Raw genomic sequence first — 15,229 nt, 5'->3', positions numbered from 1 at the left:
CTGTCTAAAATGTATAATTTATTGTTGGAATGGCATACAAAGGATGAACAAGTTAAATCTGTGATGACTGATTGGGCAAGAGATGTGGGACATACTATAATGTTTGAAGACTGGAAAAGGTTGCGGAGGAAAGGGGTCAAGTTCACTGCATGCACGGTGTTAAAGGAAAATATTATGAAAATGATGTATAGATGGTATTTAACCCCTGTAAAATTAGCAAAGATGTATCATAATAGTGATAATCTATGTTGGAAATGTAAAGAAAAAGAGGGTACTGTATTTCCTTCTTTGAATATTTCCAAATAATAATTATTTGATTGGGAATACTTAAAGTTAATTTCAGTGTGTATATAGACATAACGGGTAGAGTCTACCATATATATTTAGATATGTAAGAACGTTAATTATTCATATATTTCGCAATCCATATGTTAAATATAAGCATGGTTAATATATGACTCAGGTTGGAGCAATAATATTTTTTAGTATATTTGGTTTATATTGGGCCTTCCAAACAATTTTGCTAAAGACAAATTTTGCTAAAGACAAGAAAGCTTACAGATTAAAGCCACAATGAGAATTATAAGTATGAAAGTCAAGGGGTTAAAGGAAAAGAAAAAAGAAATCTTAACACTCAAATATCTCGTCATTAAAAGCTGATATAGGTCTATTACAGGAAACACATTTGACAGAACAAGGGTGTCAGGGAACTGCCATCGGAAGGGCAGGCGGTGGAAGGGCTCACGGAGGTTAGGAGAGACTCGGCAGCAGAGGAGGGAACCAGCAAGGGGAGAGAAGGAGCTCCAAGGGAAAGTGAATCGGAGGGATGGCTCAGAGAGACTTCCAGCGAAAACAGTGGGGAAGTTTCAGGACCTCCTATAGGGACACCCACCCCTCGCCGGAAACTGTCGCGCCGAGAATCCCAAAGACGCGTTTCCGTTAAGGAGCTTCTATGCTGGAAGCGTTTCCGCAAACGCCCACTGTCGGATTCTGCCAGCGATTGAGGGAGTCATGTTTAAGGGGCTCCGTTATAGACAGAGCTTTGATAACCAGGCCAAACTCTGAGGGACTAAGCTTTACGCACAAGCAGCTCATCATCCCATCACAAAGGGGCTGAAACTTTGAAATGTCAATGGGTAAAAGAAATTATTTCAACAAACTTAGACGAAAATGCTAGGGGAGTCACAATTTTATTTAGGAAAGGCTGGCCTTATGAAATACAAAGATATAATAAGACAGGAAGATGGCCGATGCTTAATAACCGTAATTAAAACAAAAGGGACAGAAATAGCAATAGTAAATGTCTATGCCCCGAACACTGATGACCATAAGTTTATTCACAATTGCTTTAAGAGATTAAGCTTCTTATCGTATCAGCACTTGATAATGGGTGGAGACTTGAATGAAATTTTAGATCCACAGATGGATATAGCATCAGTAGCCAGGAAAAAAAGGACAAAGGTTAGAGAGACAATTAATAACTACCGTATTTTTCGCTCTATAACACGCACCTGACCATAACACGCACATCGTTTTTAGAGGAGGAAAAAAAGGGAAAAAACATTCTGAATGAAACAGTGGATGTATCATTTTTGTGCTTCATGCTGTGGCCACAGACATGTGATCTGATGTGAATTTGGGGTGACCCAATGCAAAAATCCTGAGAATCCCTGTGGATCCATGCTTTGTAACCACATTTTTGCACCATTGCAGCCCCAGGCAACAGTGGGTGCGTGATTTTGGGGGGGCAGGCTGTAGCCATGGACATGCTATGTGCTCTGATGGTGAATTTGGGCTGACCCAATGCAAAGATCCTGAGGATCCATGTGGATCCATGTTTTGTAACCACGTTTTTGCACCATTGCAGCCCCAGGCAACAGTGGGTGCGTGATTTTGGGGGGGCAGGCTGTAGCCATGGACATGCTATGTGCTCTGATGGTGAATTTGGGCTGACCCAATGCAAAGATCCTGAGGATCCATGTGGATCCATGTTTTGTAACCACGTTTTTGCACCATTGTAGCCCCAGGCAACAGTGGGTGCGTGATTTTGGGGGGGCAGGCTGTAGCCATGGACATGCTATGTGATCTGATGGTGAATTTGGGGTGACCGAATGCAAAGATCCTGAGGATCCATGTGGATCCATGCTTTTTAACCACATTTTAAGTGGGGAGGGAAGGAAAAACACAGAACGGACAAGGAGCACGAGAGGGGTGTGCAGAGAAGCAGCTGGCTAAGAATGCAGGAGAGGGGTATAACGGGAGGGAGGAAAGGAAGGCAAAAGTTTCCTCTCACCTACCCACCCAAGCCAGCCAGCGCTCTCTCTCTCTCTCTCTCTCTCTCTCTCTCTCTCTCTCTCCCTCCTGCATGTTTTCAGCAGCACGGAGCACAGAGACGACACTTTGCTTTCCCCTCTGCTTGCCTGGAGGGGAGGGGCTTTCCCTGCTCTTTGTTCCGTTTGAGCAAACACAGCAAGGAAACAGAGGTGAGTGGGCAGTAAGACCCTGAGGCAGAATGCAGGAAAGCAGCCGCTTCCTCTTTTCAGGTTTCCCTTCTCCGAGACGCGCAATTTGATTTTTGCCTGATTTTTTTTGCCTCCCTCACGCCATTTGGCTCCAGGGACCACACATTCGCTCAATAACACGCACAGACATTTCCCCTTCCTTTTTAGGAGAAAAAATCTGCATGTTATAGAAGGAAAAATATGGTATATGATACAGTGGAATTTAGTGGATTCATGGAGATTGCACCATCCTAAGGAAAACTCATATACATATTTTGCAGGAATTCATAATACCCAGCATAGAATTGACTTTTTTCTAATATCAGCATCATTACATCCCTTTACTAGCTGATATTGATATTCCCATTATAGCTGATCACTCAGCAGTAATACTGCAATATAATTTATCTAAAACCCAGGAAGGTATGAGGAGATGGTATTTTAATTTCTTTTAATTTCTTTTAAATGAAAGAAATTTCATTCAATATATATAACCCAAGAAACACAAATATATTTTTAAAATAACTACAAATCTTCAATGTCAAGACTGATGAAAGGTCAAGAATATAAAGCTTACATCAGAGGGAAGATAATATCCTTCTCTACCAACAAAGCCAAGCTGCAAAGATTAAAAGAAAACAATCTAAAAATTTCTTTTAAAACACTATGCAGCCATGTCAAATAACCCATCTAATGCTACATATGAAAGACTACAACAACTAACATTAGAACTGAATAATATACTAGCTCAAAAAATTGAGTTCAGCCTACTAAGTCTAAGACAAATATATTGGGAACAGGGTAAAAGACGGACAAAAATTCTAGCTAATCATCTAAAACAAAAGAAAGCGAACCAAATAATACCCTTAATAAGAAATGAAAATAACATCGCAGCGACCTCATCAATGGATATCAATAATGAATTTTTTTAATTCTACAAAAAATTATATGAAGGGCCGGAAAATATATCGGAGGATGAGGTGGAAAACTTCTTTCAAGATATTAAAATACCAACTATTGAAGAATATCAAAAAGATATGCTATCAGCACCCCTAAATATATCAGATATTGAGAATGTAATAGAAACAATGGGAAATGGGAAATCACCTGGACCAGACGGCCTTCTTATAAAGGTAAAGGTAAAGGTACCCCTGCCCGTACGGGCCAGTCGTGTCTGACTCTAGGGTTGTGCGCCCATCTCACTTAAAAGGCCAGCGCTGTCCGGAGACACTTCCGGGTCACGTGGCCAGCGTGACGAAGCTGCTCTGGTGAGCCAGCACCAGCACAGCGCACGGAAACGGCATTTACCTTCCCGCTATAAAGCAGTACCTATTTATCTACTTGCTCTTAGGTGTGCTTTCGAACTGCTAGGTGGGCAGGAGCTGGGACCGAAAGACGGGAGCTCACCCCGCTGTGGGGATTCGAACCGCCGACCATACGATCGGCAAGTCCTAGGTGCTTAGGTTTTGCCCACAGCGCCACCCACGTCCCGGTCTTATAGAATGGTATAAAATATTCAAAAATCTACTAGTCCTCAGACTTCTAGAAGTCTATGAGGAAATAGCTCAGAAAGGTACCGTATATCTGCTACAACATTCAATGTAGCTTTAATAATAATTATACCAAAACCTAACAAAGACCCTACTAAATGTGCAAATTATAGACCAATATCATTAATGAATGTTGATGAAAAGATTCCGAATGCAATATTGGCAGCAAAATTACAAAAGCTTATTCAAGACTTGATACCTAATAATCAAACAGGTTTTATAAAAACAAGACAAGCTACAGACAATATCAGATTAACAATAGATTTGATAAATTTAAATAAAGATGAAGAGGAGTTCATGATATTGTCATCAGATGCAGAAAAGGCTTTTGACAGAATATATAAAGAATTCATAAGGTTTGTGTTACGTAAATTTGGTTTCCCTATAAAGGTAAAGGTAAAGGTACCCCTGTCCGTACGGGCCAGTCTTGACAGACTCTGGGGTTGTGCGCCCATCTCACTCAAGAGGCCAGGGGCCAGCGCTGTCCGGAGACACTTCTGGGTCACGTGGCGAGCGTGACAAAGCTGCATCTGGCGAGCCAGAGCCGCACACGGAAATGCCGTTTACCTTCCCGCTGGTAAGCGGTCCTTATTTATCTACTTGCACCCGGAGGTGCTTTCGAACTGCTAGGTTGGCAGGCGCTGGGACCGAGCAGCGGGAGCGCACCCCGCCGCAGGGATTCGAACCGCCGACCTTTCGATCGGCAAGTCCTAGGCGCTGAGGCTTTAACCCACAGCGCCACCTGCGTCCCTCCCGGTTTCCCTATAGAATACTGTAATTGGATTAAAATGAATTATAAAAACCCAACATCCCAGATTGTTACAAACGGAAGAATTTCAAATTTGATTAGTTTAAATCGAGGAACGAGACATGGATGTCCTCTTTCTCCATTATTATTTAATCTGTGCCTGGAACCATTAACAAGAATAATAATTCAGGATGAGCATATCAAGGGTGTAAAACACAACAAAGATAATTACAAAATTGTATTATTTGTGGATGATAACCTCTTATTTATTACAAAATCAGAAGATACAATTCCAAAAATTATGGAGAAAATAAAAACCTTTGGCAGAATATCAGGATAGTCTATAAATTGGACAAAATCAGAGATTTTACCAATTGGCCCAAGGGCTACATTGTATAGAAACCATCAATTTCGTATGTACAAAGACTTTATTAAATACTTGGGTATAATGATTTCATTAGATATAGACCAAATTGTAAAATTAAATTTGAATCAAATTATAAATGAGATTACTTTTGATATTGAAAGGTGGGGACCTCTAAACCTTTCCCTTTGGGGAAAGGTTAATGTCCTCAAAATGAATGTTGTTCCAAAGCTTTTATACATTCTTAGAGGATTACCAATACATATTCCCAAATTTTACTTTCAAAAATAAATCAACTATTTAGATTGTGCCTGTGGGGTACAAAGCCACCAAAAATATCACTACATAAAATGCAACTTCCAACTAAGGAATGTGGCTTTGGTCTCCCAAATCTGGAACTATATCACCAGGCCTACCTGCTGAGTAAGACTAACGAGTAGAGAGCTAGCAGGAATCCCAGTTGGGCTACTCTCAAATATAGTTTCTTTGAACCTCTTGAAGGGTGGACTAAACTCGGCTCTAATTTTATGAAGTATCCTAATATTCTGGAGACTATTAAAGCACCTATAAAAATTTGGATGAATATAAATAAAAATAATAAGGATGACCCCTATCAGCATGAGAAATAAACAATATGGGCCAACCCAAATTAAAAATTGGAAATCAAGTAATAATTTGGCAAAATTGGATGAAAAAAGGTATTTTGACATTGAATCAATTAATTGATGAAAATTACAAATTTGTGGAATATAAGACTTTGCAAGTAAAGTATGGATTAACCAGTGAAACACAACGGCAATACATCCTATTGAAACATATGTTGGAAAGGCAGTTTGGTCCTGACGCTATGGCAGCATTGCAAACACCCATGCTGCTACAAGATTTAATTTCTGCAACAAAAACACTTGCACTATATAAAACCCTACTCAACTAGAAGAAATATGATTTTGAATATGATAGACAAAAATAGAGAGAAGAGTTATGGGTACAGATAAGAGATGACATATGGGAGTCAAGTATAAAATAAACAGAAATAGAATCTATGGATCTAAGACTAAGACTTATTCAGCAGAAAATAATATTCAGACTCCAGCAAAACTTTACCTGAAGAAAACAAATGCAGACAACTGCTGGATGTGGAAGTGAAAATACGAACTTAGTACATATGATGATTAACTGCCCGATGATAGGATCATTTTGGTGCGAGGTGAAGATATATATAGCAAGAGTAACAAAAAAGTTGATGTTGAGTTTAGAAAAAGCAGAGATACTGAACAGATTGATATCAGATCACAATCCAGTATCAGTATATATGCAATTTCAAAATCATACTGTGGAGAATGAATGAGGAGGTATGGAGAGACGATCAAAGGGTTAAAAGAGCTAAGGAAATATTGAAAGAATTCTATGAAATAAATGAAAATCAGGATACGGATAAAAAAATGATTTGGGAAGCGAGTAAAGCCTATATGAGAGGGTATGTAATACAACAAATGAGAAGGATAAGGAGAAATAAAGATAATAATATTATGGAAATAAATAAATAAGAGAGAAAGAAAAAAAATTAGTGAAAAATCCCAAAAATGAAGATATCCTCCAACAAATAAAGAACTTACAAGCCCACCTATTGAATTTAATAAATAGAGGTTGAGAAAAAAATTACATGGACAAAACAAAGATATTTTGAACAGGCAAATAAACCGGTTAGGATGTTGGCATGGTTTATTAAAGAAAGACAGGTACAAAGAGTAATAAATAGAATTATTGACAAAGAAAAAGAAATTACTGACCCAAAACTAATCAAAGAAAGATTTATAAAATTTTACAAAAAAGTAGAATTGAAAGAGGAAAAGAAAATCCAAAAATACTTATTAGAAAATAGATTACCAGATATAGAAGAAGAATACGCAATTTTAAATTCAAATATTGAACTTGAAGAGATTTAAAAAGTGATTAAAAATATGAAGGATGGGAAATCGCCGGGACAAGACGGAACCTCAGTAACATATTATAAAAAATTAGAGGAAATAATAACACCCAAATTACAATTAATTATGAATGAAATTTTAGACAAAGAAGAAATACCCAATTAGTGGAAAGAAGCATTGATAACCCTTATCCCAAAGCAAGGTACAGATTTGAGACTTATAAAAAACTACAAGCCAATATCTTTATTGAATATAGACTATAAAATATTTACTGGAGTTCTTGCAAATAGAATGAAAACTCTGCTAAAAAGGGTAATTAAAAAAGATCAGGCAGGATTTTTGCCAGCCAGACAAATAAAGGACAATACTAGAATAATTATAGACTTAATAGAATATGCCGAAATGAACCCAAGTAAAGAAATTTCAATGCTTTTGGTAGACGCTGAAAAGGCATTTGACAGTGTGTCTTGGAAATTTATGATCAAAACCTGTGAAAGTTTAAATTTAGGTAAAAGATTTATGAATGGAATTCAAGCAATCTACAAAAAACAAAGAGCCAAATTAATCCTAAACAACGAAATTACAGAAGAATTCAACATCGTGAGAGGGACACGACAGGGATGTCCTTTATCCCAACTCCTATTTATAACAATATTAGAAACCCTATTAATAGCTCTGAGAAAGGACAAAGAAATAAAGGGCATATGTCTTGGTACACAGTGTTACAAAGTGAGAGCATTTGCAGACGATGTGATCATTACAACCGAAACACCAAAAGAAAGTATAAAAAGAAAAGTATAAAATAAAAAGTATTAGAAAGAATGAAAGAATTTGGCGAAGTAGCAGGATTTAAATTGAACAAAGATACATCGAAATTGATAACTAAAAATATAGCTGAGAAAGGGAAAAAGGAATTAGAGGAAACAACAGGACTAAAAATAGAAAATAAAGTGAACTACTTAGGGATATGGATTACAAATAAAAATACAAATTTATTTAAGGATAATTATATTAAAAAATGGAAAGAAATTAAGGGAAGTATGGATAAATGGGGAAAACTAAAACTATCATTCGGAGGAAGAATATCTATGATTAAAATCATAATACTCCCCAAAATTCTATTTTTATTCCAAATAATTCCAATTGTAATAGGAAATAAATATTTTATAAGCTGGCAAAGAGATCTTGCAAATTTTATATGGCAGGGGGAAAAGGCAAGGATAGAATTAGAAGTAATGACGGGCCCAAAGGAAAGTGGAGGATTCACAGTGCCAGATTTAAGAAAGTATTTTGAGGCAGCGTGTTGGTGTTGGATAAAAAAATGGATATTATTAAAAGACAATGAAGTCCTAACACTAGAGGGCTGGGACAAAATACACGGCTGGCACGGCTATTTATTCTATGACAAAAAAGAACAACATAAAAAATTTACAAATCCCATACTAAGAAAGGCTCTATTGGATGTCTGGGAATGATCAAAAGGAAAAATTATTGAGAAAACTCCCCAATGGGTTTCGCCAGTGGAAGCAACCACAACATTAAAGAGTAATGTAAAGGAGACTTGGCCAACATATAGGGAAATATTAGAGGATGTAGACGGAAATATTAAATTAAAAGCTTACGAATAATTACAAACATTTGGAATAAATTGGTTACAATATTATCAATTAAAAGCAACATATGAAAAAGACATAAAAAGGGGGGATTTGAAAATAAAACCTCAAAATTAGAAAAGGAAATACTGCTAAGCGATCAAAAATACTTGCAAAAATGTATAGATTATTAATGAAAACCACCTTAGAACAAGAGACAAAAGGGGAAAACATGTTAAAATGGGAGCACAATTTGGGATATGAGATAGATCTGGAAAGATGGAAAACTTCTTGGGAGGAAAACATAAATTTTACTGCGTGTGATTATTAAGGTAGAATTTCAGAAAAATTCACCACAGATGGTACCTAACCCCTGACAGATTGCCAAAAATAAATAAAAGGAACAACGACAAATGTTGGAAATGTAACAGAACAAAAGGTACGTTATATCACATGTGGTGGACTTGCCCAAAGATTAAAACCTTTTGGGACATGATCCATGAAGAAATAAAAAAATTGATAAGGACATCACACACAAAAAAGGCAGAGGCATATCTATTAGGAATTCTAGATAAAGATATCCCAAAAGATAAAACTAACTTATTTCTATACGCGACAACAGCAGCAAGAATTTTGATTGCTAGCTATTGGAAAGAAGACAGCATCCCAACAAAAAGAGAATGGTTGGGGAAACTTTGTGAGTACCTGGAATTAGCAAAACTGACGGATATAATAAGGAGAAAATCCAAAACTATGGTTATGAAGCAAAACCAGGGCTCAACTACAAAAATCTGGTTGTGGTTAGAATAATCTTGTGCATAATATAAAAAATACAAAGTGAGACATTAAGGAAATCCAAAGGGAAAATATGAAGAACAGAGGTTCTGATGAACGGATTATTAAAAATGCGTGAGGTAAACGGTGGAAGTCTTTTTTAAAAAAACAACAAAAACAATTTATTTAAGGTAGATAAGGACAAGATGAAATTATACAATTGAATATAAATATAGATGGGAAACGGCTATGTATTGTGAGTACTTACCTACTTTTAAAAATTTTCACTTATGATATTTTTCTTTTACTTCTTTATTCTTTCTTTGTTCTTTTCTCTTTTTTCTGATATCTTTCATTTCACTGCTTTATTGTGAATAGCATTTTATAGAGGTATAAATAACTGTAAATATGAAAAGAGACAAAATATTCTCTAATTCTTTTTCCTTGGTTAGATGTATTTTCTTTTTCTTTTGTATTTTCTTTTGTTGTGAATATGTATGTTTTCTAATTTGTACTTAATAAAAAATATTTTTAATTTTTTTAAAAAAAATATATTGTTATTTAGGGGAATTGAATTTAATTCTAAATTATATACTGGAAAGGGACGCGGGTGGCGCTGTGGGTAAAACGTCAGTGCCTAGGGCTTGCCGATCGCATGGTCGGTGGTTCGAATGCCCGCGGCGGGGTGAGCTCCCATCTTTCGGTCCCAGCTCCTGCCCACCTAGCACTTCGAAAGCACCCTTAAGTGCAAGTAGATAAATAGGTACTGCTTTATAGCGGGAAGGTAAACAGCGTTTCCGTGTGCTGCGCTGGTGCTGGCTCGCCAGAGCAGCTTTGTCACGCTGGCCACGTGACCCGGAAGTGTCTCCGGACAGCGCTGGCCCCCGGCCTCTTAAGTGAGATGGGCGCACAACCCTAGAGTCGGACACGACTGGCCCGTACGGGCAGGGGTACCTTTACCTTTTTTTATATACTGGAAATGTGGGAGATTACAAGGGGTCAAAAAAAATGGATGTACCATGCCATATTAGAAGCAAAAAAACTTGTTTTGATGATTTGGAAGAGCCGCAAAAAGATTCCATTGAGCACATGGATTGATAATATGGACAGACTAGCTACATACAAACGAATTGCATGTCAAAGCAAATTAAGAATGAATAAATATGAAGAAATCTGGAAGGAATATTTAAGCGATAAGGCGGATGGTGGTGGGAAGTAGGGGGATGAGAGGTGGGGAAATATTGTTAAAACGGTGTAGTCATAGGTATTTCAGTACTCAAATTTGAAATGTTAAATTGTGTTATAAGTGTTCTTGTGGTTTTTGTTGTATGTGTTTTTTGTGGTTGTTGTTTGTCTTGAAAAAATGATTAAATAAAAACAAAAACCAAAGCAGCACAAAAGAGTCCAAGATGCTGGTAAAATAAGTAGCAAATTCAAGACGTAAGTACCAGTGGCTATATGGACAAAATGAGGACTGAGAAATAATAAAGATGTATCAGCAGAAGCTTGAGGCCTGAAGAAGTACAGAAAAATATTTTTTGCTGCAGGCCCTACTTGTTACCTTTAATGCCACTGAGGTGTCACTCTTCAGCCCATCCAAGATGGGTTTGAATCGTTCCACTTCATCCATTTCTGCTCGTTGTGTCAGTGCCACCAGAACGTGCTCATGCCTATGTAAGAGTAAGGAAAACAAATCAGTAACAGATTATCTGACAATGCAATGCTAGCCATGTCTACTTGCTAGTCCCAATGAGTTCAATGAGATGCACTCCCAGGTGCTTTAAAGATGGCAGTCTGACTTTCATACGCTCACAACAGGAAACTATGTAAGAGTTTGATAAATTGTGCATCTACTGTATTAAAATTTCTAAAAACTGTTAAGAACCAATGTTGCCTTGGATCCAGGGGACTAAAAACCCTCCTAAGCAATATGGAGTAAGATGTGGGGCTTCAAAGTGGGGATGACCCCAAACCTTACACAAGCTTTGTTCAGCTTCTGCTTCTTAGGCTTCAGGCCGTTGTGCAGATTACATGCACATTAACACTTGCGATTTAGATGTAGCCTTCCAGTTTTTAATGTATTTTGAAAAGGATCCCAAATGCTAGACTGCCCACCTATGAAATACAACTAAACCAAAAGATAAATCGCCTATAGTCACTTACATATCCACAGGCTGAGGCAGAATGCAGAGGGCAGACAGTAGCATGATAGCATCAATCATCATGGATGGGACTTTGGGGTCAACTGCTCTTGCCAAAAGCAGGATCCCCTCCTCCGTTTCAAGCATCGTCTTAATTCCAAACTAAAAAAAGGGGGGGACACACCCATTGAGTGCATGCACATACAGAAAGGTTGCCAATGCCACAGGAGGAGAGTAAGGCAACTGTCTAACCTGGGAAATAGGTGTAAGGGGGGGGGACAAGACACCCCCCCAAGCTGACATGTGCAAAAGTGATGTGGGGAAGATCCCATAAGTGTGCAAATTTAAGAAGGGGAGCATCTCAACTGAGAGTATTCACACTAGAGGTTTCTCCCTCTTAAACTAGAAGTTCATTTACACTTCATCTCTTCTCTCCTCAAAGTTTTGATGTGCTTTAACCTATATACATTTTAGATTAGATTCCTCACACTATTTCCCTCTTATCTTCAATTCTGTTGCTTGTTTAATTTACACTGCCTCTTCATTCTGATCAAGTTTCTCCTTTTTTCTTCTCCTCTTTGCTTTGTCTTGCTACCTTCCTTCCAATACAATACAGTTCCTATTTTCAAATAGCTCTACTCCCTTGCTTCTCTTACTTTCTTATTGCTTTCTTCTCCCCTCTTAACCTCCATGCTGCTGCTGTGTGTTGTCCGGAAGGAAGGCGTGGCTGCGCTCTGCTCCAGGTGACTGCCATCAGCCTGAGACCCTGCAATATCATCTGCCTTTCCATCAGGTATATAGAAGGGGAAGGCTTCCTGAGGCGAAGCACCATGTGCAACACTACTTGGCATGGCACTTGGTGTCTCCATGGAGCCTCTCTGTTTCTCTGCCCAGTACCAGATTTCTCGGTGGTGACCCAGGTCTTGGAGCCTGAGCTTCCACAGCAGTAGTCGCCTGCCATGAACCAGCTAGGGCAGCAACAGCAGCAGCAGATGTGTTTAATGTTTATGATAATATTTTATTTCTTTGACAATGATGCAGTTTCAAATGTGTCTTTTATATTTGCTCGCCTTTAGTAGTGTTTTATTTTGATATGTTTAAGTTTTTTGTTTGTGTGTTTGTTTGTTAAGTTTGTTGTGTTAATGGTGAAGTCTATATTTGAAATCTTTAAGATAACAATTTAGTTTCCTGCTAACATTGTTGTTTTGAAAGTACACTTTATATTTGATTTTCTTCTGCAAATGTTCTATTTTGGATTGTTTTAAAAAACATAAAGTGGTATAGTAACTGTGGCGTTCGCATGGAGACCCCAGTCATCTCACGGACTATTGACCCGTACACCACTAATCCGCTGCCACCAACCAGGTCATCCCAGATAAACCACTTAGTCTCAGCCAGGTTCTTAAGTTAACAAAGAAGAGTGTAGTTTATTGCAGACACAAACAAACTTTAACTGCATTCCAAACGTTGTTACTCTTTACCTTCTTAGTCTTATTTTATCCTGTCTCTATCTCTTCTACCTCCCCTCACACAAGAACCAACTGCACTGTCTCTTTATTTCCAACTGTCTGCCAACTGCTTTTCCAACTGCCTTTCCCAACCAACCAACCCACTAAAACCAACCAACTACCCTCACCCAAACCTCAGGCTAAACCCTTTTATAAACAGGTAGGCTCCGTCTCCGGCTTTCCTATTGGTCTACATATTAACCCTCTCTCTCCCCCTGTACAGACATTTTCAAATGAACAGCCAAACACCACAGTAACAAAAATATTATTATTATTAATAGTAATAATACCAACTTGATTCTAATCTGAAGAGCTCTCTCTCTCTCTTTCATCTCCCTTCCCCTATTCCCAGCTACTGGAAAATTCTTGCACCATATATTCGTTGGGCTGGCTCAAGTCTCAATTAAAACATTTATCCCATGACTTCCCACCTCCATTCCTATTCCATTTTCTTCCCTTTTGTGTCTGTTCTCAACTGCAAACTGAAGAATGGTCTGGCTTCTTGAGCAATTGTTATACAGAGCTGAGTTACACTGTGTTCTTAACCACCACCCTCATTTTTCACTGACTTTCTGAAGTTTGCCTACTGATTCTAAAAAAGTAAGAAATGGCAGTTCACAAATATTTATGTTGAAAACAAAGGACATACCTTATTGTTCATGAAAGCTTTTAAGCATCTAATGATCTCATGTTTGATCCGGATGTCATACGGCCTAGTGGGGGATAGAGAAAGGAATCCGATTATTTATTTTTTCCAAAAAAATTTATTGGTTTTCACAATATTATAAACAAACAAACACATAAGACAAACAAATATAACAAACATAAATCATAGCCTTATTGAAAATTACCGTTATTAACTTTGTTAAGTGACTTCCTCGCTTCCCCTTAGTTGAATTTCATTGCAAGTCCTTTTAACAGTTTTCCAAATCCCAATTTTTATAAAATTTAACTTAAACATTAACATCCTTAAATCTTCACCTTATATAATTAAACATATTAATTCATCACTTAACATAAACAAAATCCTAAGCCTATTAAGTATCTGCAAGCTGTTTCCGGTGACTTTAACTTAACAAATTTAACTAAATAATCATTAAATTTATTCCATTCTTCCTGATATTCCTCCTCCTTCTGGTCGCGTACTCTTCCGGTTAGGTCGGCTAGCTCCAAAAAATCCATCATCTTCATCTGCCATTCTTCTACTGTTGGTAATTCTTGGGTTTTCCACTTTTTAGCTAACAAAATACGAGCAGCAGTTGTGGAATCTGATTATTTATGGTCATCGGTTCCTATACAATTATGTATAATTTTACCACTCCACTCAAAGAAGCTCCTGGTCCAGGCAGCATTAAGAGTTGAAACAAGATGCCACAACCTTCAATAGAACTTTGGGGTGAGGAGAGGAGAGGGAGAAGGATGTTTGGAAAATACTGTTTCCCTCAATCTGAGCTCCACTTTCCCCATCCGCATATTTGCATCCTTGGCCTAACTCAGCTCCTATATTCTCTTCTTTCAACCATGTACGAAAGCCTATCTGCAGGTATATATAGAGATATCCTTGTCCCATTTATCTTAAAATGCTCCACCCCAAAACAAAATAATCTCATTTATTTCTTAATTTTATTTCTAGCATTTGTACTCTGCTTTTCAACCATTGAGGCTCCACAGAGTGGCTGACTCAGCAATGAAGTACATTCTTGAAGTACAAGCAAAACACATTTTTAATCTACTCCTATATTTAGAAAAATGGCTGTGAAATAATACATACACGTCCCCTGTCATCTCACTGGCTTATCTGTTCAGATGTTATAATGGCCCTGGACACAGGGCAAGCCCACCCATGAGGCAAGGTAGCCACGCACCTGCCACTGCTCACCTGACACCCGGCAGAGGAGGAGGAGACAGGGTGGGGAGGAGAGGGGCATTTATTTTCAATTTCACCTGCAGTGGCAAAAACCCAGCATTTTCCTCCTATTAGCAGCTGCTCTGAGGGCCTAGAAAGCAGAGGGTCTTTCCCAGCCTCCTGCCCTCCCTCCTCCGAGGTCCTTTTAACTGGAGAGGGAAAGATCAGAAACCGGAGTCTCTTCTATATGGAAAAACTTGGCTCAGCCCCACCATCC

At 38.1% G+C, this 15,229-nt stretch overlaps 1 protein-coding gene and 1 long non-coding RNA gene across 2 annotated transcripts in view; one reads left to right on the top strand and one right to left on the bottom strand.

Moving 5' to 3' along the window:
• Positions 1-15,229, bottom strand: part of LOC307220043 (protein diaphanous homolog 1-like) — a 509,109-nt gene that overhangs the window by 492,857 nt on the left and 1,023 nt on the right. The window contains exons 2-5 of the mRNA XM_079983706.1: positions 13,756-13,819; positions 11,621-11,760; positions 11,019-11,127; positions 1,508-3,120 (exon numbers count right to left, since the gene is read on the bottom strand). Of these exons, the coding sequence (XP_079839832.1) occupies positions 3,043-3,120; positions 11,019-11,127; positions 11,621-11,760; positions 13,756-13,767 (339 nt within the window). The 5' untranslated portion in view covers positions 13,768-13,819 and the 3' untranslated portion in view covers positions 1,508-3,042. The remainder of the gene's footprint in view (positions 1-1,507; positions 3,121-11,018; positions 11,128-11,620; positions 11,761-13,755; positions 13,820-15,229) is intronic.
• On the top strand, positions 10,154-10,523 carry LOC307220090. Its single transcript, XR_013840706.1, has 2 exons — positions 10,154-10,320; positions 10,359-10,523. It is a non-coding gene; the product is annotated as an uncharacterized lncRNA (long non-coding RNA).

This window comes from Podarcis cretensis (assembly GCF_951804945.1).
Source record: "Podarcis cretensis genome assembly, chromosome: 7".
In the NCBI taxonomy this organism is placed as follows: Eukaryota; Metazoa; Chordata; class Lepidosauria; order Squamata; family Lacertidae; genus Podarcis; species Podarcis cretensis.
The sequence above is the reverse complement of the archived record's forward strand: the minus strand, read 5'-3'. Positions and strand labels throughout refer to the sequence as shown.